Raw genomic sequence first — 13,572 nt, forward strand, 5'->3', positions numbered from 1 at the left:
AGAGTCAAAGTAAATTTGGTTAAATTGTGGAGGTGTCGCAGTTTACAAATGGCTCATCAATAAAGGCCCGTATTTCTTTTAAATGTGTAGGCAGCTACTACAACTAAAGATACATTAAAAAACATCCAAAATGAATACAAAACACCCACACCCACACACACACACACACACACACCAAATACATGTATAGAACCACTTAACCTAACTGGATCCTGATCATCACCTTTATTGTTAATTATTCAGAAAAATATTGACCACATGGTGAGGCTGATTTCTAACAACACAAAATAACAACAAGGATCAATTACTGAATCAAACGTGATGTACGTCACATCTCCTTCCGAACCAATGCTCTGCTCCTGTGCTTAAAGCCTAAAATTCCTCATCCTATGCCATCTGTGCCAGGGCAAAAAGAAAAATGGCACCATCTGTGAATTCCTGGCACAGTCTGTGTGTCAGTGGCTACCATCAACTGCACTGGTAAAATGACATACAGTGCAGTGTGAAGTAGCAGAATAAAAGCAACAGCTGAATAAAAGCCACCTGAAAAATACGCTGACCCACATTGTTCACAACCGTCTACCATGTGTTGTTTTTGTCACCTTAATGCTTCAAAACTAGAATATATTACTTAAAACTGACAGTAGGATGTTTATTTGATAAGAGCCACCTCAGTGCTCAAGCTGCACATTTGGTAGTAAGGAACCTGATGACATGATGATATCTGAGCAGCATTAACATTCCTTCGGGTTGTTTTCAGTATTACTTTTTCTGCATGCATCATGCACCTTGCATCTTGCATCATACTTTGCAATGCATTGCAAATTCCACAGTTAAACAAGAACCATACTGGCAGATTTGTTAGGCTGTATTTGCTAAAAGCTACAATCAGGGTAGTAACGTGCTTATAGTTAGAATGCTAAAATCAAAGTTTCCCGTCTTAGTTTATTATTGTGCAAGATGCTGCTGTTATAGCTGCAAATATGATATGTGAATTATGGTGCTGAACTCATAACAATTAATAATTTCTAAAATACAGTCAATTTGATTTAAAAGTGGAGCTTTTTTTGGATCTTATCAAATAAGAAGGAAATCAGACAACAAATCAAACCAGGCATTTAGTATCTGCTTCTGGTAATTGTTTTTTTCCACTAGAGGAAAAAAATGTTGAGGTTAGAAAGCGTCATTAGTTTCATGATTCAAACCTGCAAACTGATTATATGATAATCTCATCATGATGTCTATCAGCAGCAACCTGAAAATGCAGTAAGCTGCCCTGCTTGGTAGATCTCAAAAACAAAAAAAAAACAAAAACATTTTAGTGCTGTTCATCCTTCAAATTGAGTGCACACACTATGAACTCAAGCCCATGATTATAAAATCTATAAATAAGCTGAGGTCTGTGGCTGACTGCACCCTGACACAATGCAAGGTTAGACAGAAAGCAAGAGTAGAGGAACGCAATGAAAAAACAAAAGCAAATATATCAAAGTGGAGCACACAAAACCCAGAAACAACGCTGACATCCACACTGACGAGAGAAAAAAAAAAACATCAGCCAGGCAGGAGGAGAAAGCCAGCAGGGTCTTTTTCAGTTGCTCCAGCAGAAAAGACTCCAGTCAAATCTACAGTATGAATGGTCTTTAAAACTCCAAACGCAACGTATAATTACTGCATTTTGACCTGCAGCAGCAGAGCTTTTAATTAAAACTCTGCTAAATAACTGGCTAACTACTATGTGGTTTTCTTCCTTACATTTTTGGTATTAATTCTTTTCTGTTATTAAAATTATGTCAATCCTACTGTCAGGAAACAGTTAGAAAGTGTAATTCTGTCATGTAACTTTTAGTTTGATGTTTCCTTGTTCGGATGAGAAATGCTGTGGCACTTAAATTTATCTTTCTACCTGCCCCACTGATTGTTTATTAGAATTGTTGCCAATGAACATGACCACAACAGCACAAACAAGAATTTACCCATCGTACCATTCTCTCTACTAATCCTTCACTAACATTTCCGATCTTTGGCAAAGAATCAAGTCCCTCAGACCACCTTAGGTAGCAGTGGGAGAAACCGAAGAAGAAATGGTGTGGACATGAAGACAGCATGCTCCTTCCAGGAGGCCAAACCTAACAGATTGACTGTCTGAGTAAATAAAGCAAGGCCACTGAGAAATTGGCAGTGGTCTCACCTGTTACCATCCTTTTCCACACTTTATGTTAAATTTTACAAAGAAAGGAACCAAAAGAAACAGAGCCAGCTCCATCGACTATGTTCGCTCCCATCAGTGGGATTATATGAGGAAAACCTGGGATTCACGCTTACGTGTGTAATATGACAGGATGTGAAACTCAAGGCAAGATTGCTACACAGCATGACAGAAGAAAGAGGAAGAACAAAGGTAGCATAAAATTGAAAGAAATCCTCTTGCATAGCGTTAAATGTTGAAATTTTTCCCAAGCCCAATAAAATATTGTAATAAGACAATAAGACATGCAAACTGGCTTCAAAAAACATGCAAATTTTTATTTAGGGGGTTTTATCATTTATAGCTGCAAAGTGTTTCAGCATTGTTTTTCAGAAAGTACTACTCTGAGTGTACATTTACATTCTTTTCCTGTTCCACTGCTAGAAAAAAAAAGAAAAACTGTGACTGTGAAGTGCCGTATGTTCTGCAGGCTGTACAAAACACGTCTGAGCAAAGCCAGGTGGAGCAGACATATCGTCCTATTCATGCATCTGGCCCCTGTCGCTGGAACCCAGATAAATTACCGGCTTATTACTTGTGTCACTGAAAAAACAAATGCTAACCTGTGTGACTCAAGATCATTCTGCATCTACAACCTGCAAGATAAAGAATCTCCCCAAATGGAAACTGTTGGTGATAACAGTCAAATCATTTGTTCGTGTTTCTCTCACTGTCTCGGGCCCAAAGTAACACATGGGTCATTCGGGTTCCAATGCATTATCTTTTAGGGAATAAAAGTCAGTATAGTATTAGGGGGCAACCCACCCCCATAAAAAGAGGAGATCAGTCAGCCACAGGGGCAAAATAAACTGCTGCTCTATGAGTGACGTTAAAAACATCAAATCGTCATAAGTGCATTTAGTTTTGTCCAGTGTTTTCTAATTAGCATTGGAGTTTTGAAATTGTAGTTACAGTTAAACTAAAGACTGGATGACCAGGAGACAGATTATTTTTGTTTGAAAGCAAGTTTCAGAAAATCAGATATGGTCTCTCAATATGTCCAATAAACACTCAGACTTTGACTCTGATCTATTTAATGTTTCCCTCTCCCATGATCCCTTGTGTTTTCTGTCTTTTGATCTGAGTTAAATGACAAAGCAGCTTCAAGCGATAAGTCTTTCTGGAGAGACGAGAGAGATTTACTGGATCCATCAAATAATTTTGAAAAAAAAAAAAAAAAACATAAATAAAATACAGCTCCTCTTTATTTAAAATTTGCTTCACTGAAATGGTAATCACTCTTCTTCTAGAAAAGCATTTTGGGCTCACTGGCTTGCTTTTCTCTTTGGGTGAGTGACCATCATAAGAGTGATGCTTCTGCTCCATGTTCAGTGGTAAGCTGTTGAGTCAAATACAGAGGAGCATGTTTGAGATGTTTGTATTTTGTAGATTGCTGCTTTGAGAGACCTAGTCAAGACAGCAAGCAATGATTCAGCAACCCCAGATGTCTATAATCACCACTTCACATCTTCCGCTAACTCATTTTCAACACAGTGCAGCTCTCTGTTTTCCAAAAATATCTAAGCGCTCAGTACGGGTTGCTGCTGCAAGGCACATGGGAATTCACGTGTGCTCTTTAAAATCCTTAAGAGGTGTACCTTTTAAACTTCATGCAATTACACCCATATATACTCACATCCCATTTCTTTTAATGAAATTTCAGGAGGGAGCTTTAATTGTATAAAAAGGCTGTGATATGAGCAGTGAGGTGTGGCTCGGCACATATTCCAACTCACATCACCTCATCTCAGATGATCCCACTGTATGTAATCAGTGTTATTTGTTCCAGTTTGAACTGAGGTGTCCTTAGTCATCAAAGGGATCAGCAATATCTCGCATTAGAGAAACAATGGCCAGAAGCAAAGGCAGCCTGACAGTGGTCAGTGGCATCAGGGGAGCAATTGAATTTATCTATTTAAAGTAATTTTAACCAGAAATATTTCATTTGTGCTCTTTTTTGCAGCTTCTCACTTAATTTAGATGTTCAGACCTTGAATTTATGATGTGATTTGTGGCCAAAAAGATATTGCTGGTTAGTACAATTATTATCATTAATGCAAAAGCGTTGTAGTAAATTATACAGTCTATATCACCCAACTCTAATCGAAAGCCACCATCCATGCTGTTGCAGTGTATCATGCTTCAAGTCAGCCTTTTCCATTATCGATTAAAGTTTCAGTTTGTTGTTTTCTTGTGTAATTTGTTCATTTGGTCATTTGTCCAGGAAATCTGTAGTAAAATCTGTAGTATCTTTGTCCACTTTCACAGCATTCAGCATTCACAGCCACTATAAACCCTGAAGGGACAGTTGTTTTTCAACAACATAAGGTAACCTTTCATAGTGCAAGAATTTCCCAGACATGATCCTAGGAACATTCAGGAAAAATTATATATAATGACCTGGTGACCATCCTTAATATTAATCTCTCTGAACCCCTAAGGGATTAACTCGAAAGTACCATAAGAAGAGACTATCCAGCCATCAACCTGGGGCAATTTTGAGAGGCACTGATGTGTGCAAGAACAGCTTTAACCCTGGGACGCTACAGGTCTTCCGTTGAGTCACCGGCACTATGTGTGGCAGCTGCTATCAGGGTCAGAGGTGGTCAAACACAGCACTGTATGTACTGCTCTTTCTATTTATACGGTCACTGAATAGTGGAGTGGAGGAGTGGAGGATTTTGAGATTGGAAGGGGCAATTCCATGCCTGTGCTTATTTAACATCATTTTTATGTGCCGTGTTTCCAATGTTTCACTTTACCAGGGGGAGGTCTGGAGATACAAGCACACCAAAATAACGCCTCACCTTTCCTCCTTTTACATTTGCGAAATTTTTTATCCTTTCACAATCTCACAATCTCCCCTTTAAAGTACGGGCACCGAATTTACCTAAATATCAATCTTTATAATATCTTCAAGTGAAAAAAACGGAATCTTTGATATATGATCTTTTGAAAACAAAAGTATTGCCTGCCCATTTCCTACGATATTCTCCTTTTAACACACTCAAAAAAGCTCTCGCTTTCTGTCCACTCTATTGACTCCTCTACTGCATAATCCAATCACACTGGGGCACTCGGGGTCAGCTCGGCTCAACTCTGTTATATGAGGTCATACATGAAAGGGCGAATTGATATCTTGTGGGATAGCGTGGAGGTGGATGCAAAAGACTACGTGGGTAATACAGACCTGATCTTCATTCCCTATTAGCATTAATAATTTAACATCACTTGCTGGATTTTTTTCCTCCTTTTTTGGATTACTTTTAACCCAACAATGAAGCGTGGGATTTTTTCTTGCAGATTTCTCAAAATAAATGTTTACTGCTACTGCTGAGATTGAGGTTTCTACATCGTGCGTGAAAAAAAGAAATGAAAGACACAACAAAATATGAGATTCTGTTTGAGATGCAATAGTGTCATCCTTAAATTCCTGATAAACAAAATCCTGTTCTCTCCTTCTCTCGTTGTGCTGGTTGTCAGTTTCCTCCACCCAGCAGCCAGTCTGGAGCCAGCCTCGCAGCTGTCCACAGTCCAACATTACATAACAAGGCTGCATCACAAACCCCCCTCTAGCCACTTTGCAGCCTCTCCACCATGACACTGTCACCCCGCTGAGGAAATGACAAGAGGACAAAGTTCCTGCTACAGGCGCAGACACTCATTCTTCTCGGTTGTATGATTTGCTTGTTAAGGCCTAAATTAATGAGGTAATGCAGAGCTGTTATTGGTCATTTGCTTTCCAGTGCTTGTAAACCTGTAGACCCCATGTAGGTGGATACTGAATGTAAATATATGTCTACATATTGGTCGACCCAGCCACCCTCCACACTCTGCTCGAAGAGTGTGTAGTGGATATAATCATCTGTCGAGGGGTGAAACACTACTAAAACACACCAGCTGATCATGGGGAAAGTTTCAAGGTCGCACAACATGTTTTAGGTAAAGATTTCCTGATACCTTTTTCCCAGGCTGGGAAAAAGTATCTACATTTAAGTACTCGCCAATATAAATACTTAGGTGTTGTGCTTCTTGGTGGCTTGGCTTGGTGGAGAGTAAAATCCTCATCAATTCACTGCACAGTTAAGCTCATGAGAGAGACTGCGGGTCCAAATAGTAGTGGGGACACACCTGAAGACTTTCAAAGACTGAACAGTTCACACCTAAACACTGTTTGAACCACTGCGTCAAAGATTTCTAGTCTCTGACAGTCTGGAAGGAGCACATGCCTGATGAAAAATGCAGTGTTTTGAAATATAGAACTACTTTACTGTAAAAAAACTAAAAGAAAAAAATGAGATGAACAAGTAAGATGAACAAATTTGGGGTGAGTTGCTGGATGGAGAGTCGTGAACAACACGGACTGTGAAGTAAAATAACCTTGTAAAATAAAGCAAACTTCAGGCAAAGCTTTAGTTAATTTAGATTTCCCTCCGTTGTTGCTTATCTCAGTCGTAAAAATGTTACATGCTTCAAATAATCTTTTTGCAACTGCAGTTTAAGATCCTGCAGTCGGCTTTACTTTTGTCTGCGTGACTAATCTTAAAACACCTTTAAACCAAAGACAGTTACACCTCCACCCACCTGCTCAACCAATGTGAAGTTTTCTGAGTACGAGTATTGGTGCACAAGAGCAGAATTGGTCCGGATACCTGGTACTGGCATCTAATTTTAGGCACTGTGACAACATTAATAATCGCTTTATGTTAAATGCTCAAATCCATTCTACAGGGCCATAAGGCGATTGACGAAAGACTGACTACAACATTTCCTAATGGGATATAGAGGAACTTCACCTAAAATACCTATGTGGGGATTTGCAATTAATTCATACAAAACTAAAGTAATATTTTAAGAAGTTTTAATATGCAGAGAGAGTAGATTTTAACGGGTCACCACTGGGGTTATTACATGAGGAAAGCCATACTGAACTGACATCATACTGCTTCACCTCCTATGTCATTTTGTGCATCTACACTGCTTCACTCATTGTTTGACCTGTCCCTGGTTACTGAAGGACACATTACATGACAGTTTACTGTAAGTCATCACACTATGCTAGCAAAGCTCAGTAGGATCAGTTTCTAACATCATATGAACATGATCTTCAGAGAAAGAGCCTTTGATGGTTTTTTATCAATCATGTTCAGACAGCACAATCCCCTCCAGCATTCCTGTCGTGTTTTGCTTGTGAACCTCAAAGAGGTGGGCTCGTTGTTTAGGGGAAAGAAGCGGGATTTGACATTTCAAGATTTATTTATTGTTATGAGGAACAAATATTTTCATAGTAAACATCGAGGAAAATCCTCAGGATAGAAACAGTAAAGGATTGCACCTTTGTTTGGATCCCAGTGGGCTGGTAACAGCAAACCGGCAGCTCACTGTGCATCTGAACGCTTGTGTCCATAATGTATGTACACGTTAGTGGGATAGTGCATTGTGTTTGCCCGCATCCACAGCGAATCCAATAATGGGGTGGTAATGAATTAGCCAGTGCTTTATGTCACTTGCTTAACAAACTAGGTCTGATATGACAGAATGCAGTGTGTCCTACCTACGCAATACTTCTATATCCAGCAAAGACGACATTATGCAGCCTGTCATGCTAAATCATAACATGCCGTGCTGTAAAGGCAAGGCATTCTTGTGTGCTCCAAGTATAACATGAGGTAACGTTGTATAAACCATGAGGAATCCCAATATCTTGCTTATGTCAGTGTGAGGGAGACCAGTTAATTAACCTCCAGTAATAGGAGCCATAATTAGAACTGGGCACTTATTAGAAATATAAAAATCAAACTAACCATTAGTGAAAGTGCTACAAGAAAGACATCCGCCCATGGACCACAAATCACATTTATACTGATGGGCTAAATAATCAAAGCACACCAACTTCTGTACAACTGTGTTCACATTTTACCCATTTCATCCGACAAAAACCCAATTGCCTTAATTATTTATTTAATACTTTTGACACGTATCACCCAGCAAAAACTAGCAATATAATACAAACCTAAGAAGCCATAAATCCTAAATGGCCCCACTATAGCTCTGTACAGTTCCCACTCTTATGTGTAACAGTTCTGGAGTGTGTTAAACTTACAAGGTAACTACATCTCAATCCAAAGAATGCAAATTGTCAAGGTCCTTTTAGTCTCGCTACTGCTAAACTGGCAATAAATGTTCAAAGGCTGAAGAGTTCAGTTTCTGCAGCCCCTCTATTTACCTTCGTGTCAGGCACGCACCCCAAAATACACACGTGTTCGTGCACACCGTCCTTATTCGTTATCAGTGTGGCTAATATATTTATTGTTGTTGTTGTTTTAAGTGGGGTCAAAATTTCTAAAAGGGTTAATGATTTTTTTCTTCCCTTATTACTTGCACAGAGAGAGTTGCTTAAATGAGGAACTGTTTAATTTCCATTTTTCTGGTGCAACCTCAGAACCTCTGAACCTCTAAGTCTCAGACCACTTTAAGAACACTTCCCACACATTTGTCTGGCTTACTGTCGTTGTGGCTCTACTGAGGCACTGGCAGGCACAAATCCCTCTTGTGTCACCTTGAAAATCGTTGACAAGGAGAATTAAGTCCTTCAATCAACCCACCTTCATGATCCCGCAAGGTGCATTTCCGGCTGCCTGACTTCTCTCGGCAGAATTATCGCGGCTGCCACTCCCGATCCTTGGACTGCCGTGCTCCCTGTACCGTCCATTGGTGTAAACTCCTTCGGCCCTGTAGCCATGGGGAGCGGCCGACACATCCAAGTACGCCCGGGTACCAGTCGGGGGCAGAGCGTTTGCATCGCCGGTGACTCCCGCTGCGTTGGTCGCGCCCTGAGCCGGCGGGACGCCTATGGCAGTGTCCAAAAATTGTCCGGACAAAACATCTGAAGCGTGTACCCCTGCCATGATCCCCCCGTATTACAGCGAAGCCCCCCCTTGCTCAGTGTGAAAACAGCCCATTTTCTCACAGCCCGATGGACTTGTTGGCGTCCAGAGTGGCTCGGCTTCGTTACCGGATCAGTGGTCCATCATCGGAGCGCACGGCGGCATCTGAAACCGGGCAGCGGAGAAGGGGTCCCGGTCAAATAATGAGCCGATGAGCGACCTTATCTGATTAGCTTTCAGAAGGCATGTGCTCAAAAAGCACTGGGAATGCTGACTTAATGCTGCCGAGCTTTCTGTTCAGGGTTTTCTGGTCCTCCAAAAAAATCTGCTTTGTTCACCACTGTCGCGTGTGGAGACTCCGCCACGCGCAACGCCTCACGTCCTGTACACTTCTGCAGCGCCTGCGAAGGGGAGCTTCGCTCCTCAAACGCATCGGCGGGACAAATTCAAGACTGCGAGAGCGCAATCGCAATAAGCCCAGAAAGGCGCGCACACGTGGAGTGCGTGTCTGCAGAGAGCACGCGTTCTCTGCAGACTCTCCACAAGGGGGAGCTCAAGGGAATCGGATTATAAATCAGTGAAAATGTGATTTTCTGAAGTCCATCCGTTTATGCAATATCTATAGCCTGCTCCTTAAACGTGTAAAAATCTAAATCAAATGTTAAAAATTGAATTATCTAGTTTAATACATTTTCGACTTTTGACACGAACTCCTTTTGAATGAAAAAGAACCACATTTCGATTTTTCTAAAATAATAGTAAGCAGCTTAAACTGTGCTGCCTCTTTTAAAGTTTGTATTAAGGGCTCTTGTGTACAAACAAAGTAATGCTGTGATCATAATGTGACACACATGAGAAATTAATGCTTTGTCTAAAATGTATTGCATATATTTCATTTTCTAAATAAAGTAAAAAAAACAGACGTGTAAAATCTTTCAATAACACAGACGTTTGTTTACATATTCAGCTGTTGTTATTTTTTCCATCTGCCTGTGCTGTGTTTTCCAAAAATAAAAAAATATCACCATGCCACTGCAAAGTTCATTGGTTAGTTGAACTACTTACAATTGATAGCTCTTATATTGTTTATAAATTGCAAAGGTAAAACATGACATAACCACACAACACACACACACACAAACAGCAAGAAAAAAAAAAAAAGGAATTGTAAAAGTTAATGACTGCATAAGCCACAGATGTCAGAATTGCTGCAGTTGTTAATTTTTTTAGCATGTGCATGGTTCAGGTTGGAACGGAAGTGTAGGTTTGAAAATGTCTAATGCTGTCGTATCCAGTCACTCCAGCTGTGCAGCAGGATGATATTTACTGATTCTAGTACTGGAGCTTTAAATCATTGCTTTGTCGCTATGCAGTGCAGTACAGAAGAAAGATATATTTATCTGCAAAAAAAAATCTCACTACTTGAGAGATCTCCTTAAGATTTGAGAAAACATGACTCCTTCCTAACTGTAACATTTGATCAAACTACATCAACAAATGATCTAAATGAGGATAAGGCAACATTATGATAATGGGTAGAATTAATCCAAATGTCTGTCTCTGAGGCACCTCCATGGAGAGTTAATAAGGTGTTTTTAACTTTATTATTTTTACCAAACAGATGTTCCGGGGAGAATATTAACAAAACATTGGCGTGACACCGTTCTGTTATGTTGCAGTATCCCTCTTCATCAAAGATAGAGAGAAGGAGATGGTCTTCTCCTACCCCACCTCATATTTTATGAGGAATTGATCGGAAGAGAGTCAACAGGAAGGTACAACAGAGAAGGCAAAATTAATCCTATTGATTAACAGTTGCATTCAGAGTCAACTGGAAAGACCTACCATTGCATGCAGTTTGACACCTATAGTTTACATACCATAAAACTGAGCATCTGCTGATCCCTCAGAGATGAAGCCAAAAAATAAACTACAACAATGGTAATATTCAATGTGAGGCCAACTCGCATCATCAGACAAGACATGTCCAATAAACTGCAATAATGCCACACCATTTATAACCCACTGAGGGGGGAAATCATATCACAGCCAAAGGAGTCGTGGAGCAGAGAACGATAGTGACAGTGTCTGTTCATAATTGTCATATATGACCAGGCTAATCTAAATATTAATGCTCTTTACATCAGGCATCAATGTGTTTCATGTAAATGCTGCATGAAACAGAGAACTTATTTCTGGTAAATGGCAACACCCACATGACATGCAGCAGATTACTGTATGCTGTGTGTAATTGTTGGATCATGGGTTTTGTGAGTGGGTGGGACAGTCTGTAGAAACTAAGGGTCGTGTTCAAAAGTGCTAGTGTTTCTTCACGAAAACTTTCACGGACCTATGTGGTGATGAATGGTTGAATATGTGGCTAAAACACTGGCTCTTTAATCACATTTAGTCTAAACAATCAAAATGACAAATACAAGTGAGTACTAACTACTATTGAATTCTAAAGGGTAGAAGTGAACGAAATCCGTGAATGTATAAGGACAAGGAAGAAGATCAAGAAGAGGCTAGAGAGATTTTATGCCCCCTTCTTTTCCTCACGTGCTCTCACTGCCCCCCTCCTTCCCCCCATGATATCTCAGGGTCATGTATTATGCATTCTCAGAAATAATTTAGCAAAAGTTCTGCTTTTAAAAGCCTCTCCACCTGGCCCTGCTGTCTCACTTTAATGTGCAGAGGCCTCTGATGACCAGTCTCCAAATTTAAACATCAACTCCACGTTGACCGGGGTCACAACAGGCCACGAGTTCACAAGATGTGAGTAATAGTCACACTGAGCCTCTCATGGATCCACCCATAAATACCATGTATTACACGGCACTGTAAAAATGTCTTAATTCAGACAAGACAACTGATTTAGAGTAAAATCAACTTTTGTTCATCTGAGGTAAAATAACTAAAACTCACAAAAAACAGTGGGCACGAGAGAACGAGGAATACAAACAAGGCTGTATATCAACACTAAACGCAGAAATGTCAATGTCACTTTAATAAAACAACACTCTTGTTGTTTTCCATTGAGGTTTTCTAAAGTTTCCTGTGGCAGGATGTCAGCTTTGGCTGTTTAAAATAAGGCACCACTCCCTGCTGCTGCAGAAGCTGTCAAGTTCAGGCCAATGGATCTCTATCATAATATCTTCATACATCTGATGGCTTCCTCATCTACAGAAGCCATGTCATTGTATTGATGTTATTAATTCGGTCTTCTAACTCCAGCTGGCTACAGAGGAAAAGATGATATCACCCAGTCAAACATTTGATATTTATTAACTCACAGATTTTTGTAGAAAACCATGTATTTGTCAGTTTGTTACCTTACATCTTAATGTATCACCTCTTTTATTAACAGCATCAGAGTTCAAAGGAATATACAAATAGAAACAAAGTACAAATGAAACCACAAGAGCAACGATCTTCTTCTCACTGATACATGTGTGATGTGTGAATTGTACTTTTCAGAGATATCTACACAATAAAGGAAGTTCCTGCTGCTCGCAGCTGGGGAGCGGAAGGTGTGTCTTTCTGAAATTTGCCACCGCACTTCCTGTCCCTGCCCATGTGATTATCAGTCCAACAGGAACAGAAACTAAGTATAAATTCTTCCCATAGACAAGGCCTTGTCTTTAGTTTTTTTTTTAAATACACTATAATACACGTAAAATAAATACACGTAATTTTGCTCACTCAAAAGAATATGTCTCATGTTGGTTGACAATGGTTAACAATGACACATTTGGTGATTTTCCAACTATAATTAAACTCCATTATAAAATTTTACAGTGTGGTAAAACAGTTTCCATATTTAAATTTTGAATTTATTTCATTGTGGTATTCTTCACTTGATCACAACAATGCAACTTCATTAGATAAATAAATATCCAGAGGTGTAGGTAGGAGAGTGTAACAGGCAAATGTCCAGCTGATTTCAGGTGAAATGGTTAATATAATGTGGCACACGCATGAGGTCATGGTCAGGGTGTGTGTGTGTGTGTGTGCCTTTGTTGGGCTCTCGCCCAATGACAGCTCGGGTATGCTCCAGCTCCAAATAATAGGTGGATGGATAGATACTATTTGCATATTTTTAATTGATATGAGGGAGGATGGTAGCAGCAATGTCAAATTTAGAGGTAGTGTGAGACACACCACTCTCATCTTTACTGCATTGTGAAAGACAACTTAATGCATTTATTTACCAGGAAAGTTAACAAATACATTTACTATTTAAGTTCTATATTATTTATTGCTCTAAATCTTTTTAATTATATGTTAATTATTTCAACCCACATCTGTCCAGATTGTGTTCGATGGGCAGAAATGTGACGGGCATCTATTGGACTTTAGTGACACCTGGTGGTTATTTAGCTTAAATAAAATATATTATTTCCAGATGCCTCTTCTTCCTTTTGCTTAAAAGATTAT

At 39.7% G+C, this 13,572-nt stretch overlaps 1 protein-coding gene across 1 annotated transcript in view; it reads right to left on the bottom strand.

The window, feature by feature from the left end:
• Positions 1 to 13,572, bottom strand: part of LOC137100084 (uncharacterized) — an 84,620-nt gene that overhangs the window by 51,810 nt on the left and 19,238 nt on the right. Inside the window, 2 exon segments of the mRNA XM_067477715.1 lie at positions 8,854 to 9,158; positions 9,161 to 9,278. Coding sequence (XP_067333816.1) covers positions 8,854 to 9,158; positions 9,161 to 9,278 — 423 coding nt within the window.

Source organism: Channa argus, chromosome 15 (assembly GCF_033026475.1).
Source record: "Channa argus isolate prfri chromosome 15, Channa argus male v1.0, whole genome shotgun sequence".
NCBI classification, from domain to species: Eukaryota; Metazoa; Chordata; class Actinopteri; order Anabantiformes; family Channidae; genus Channa; species Channa argus.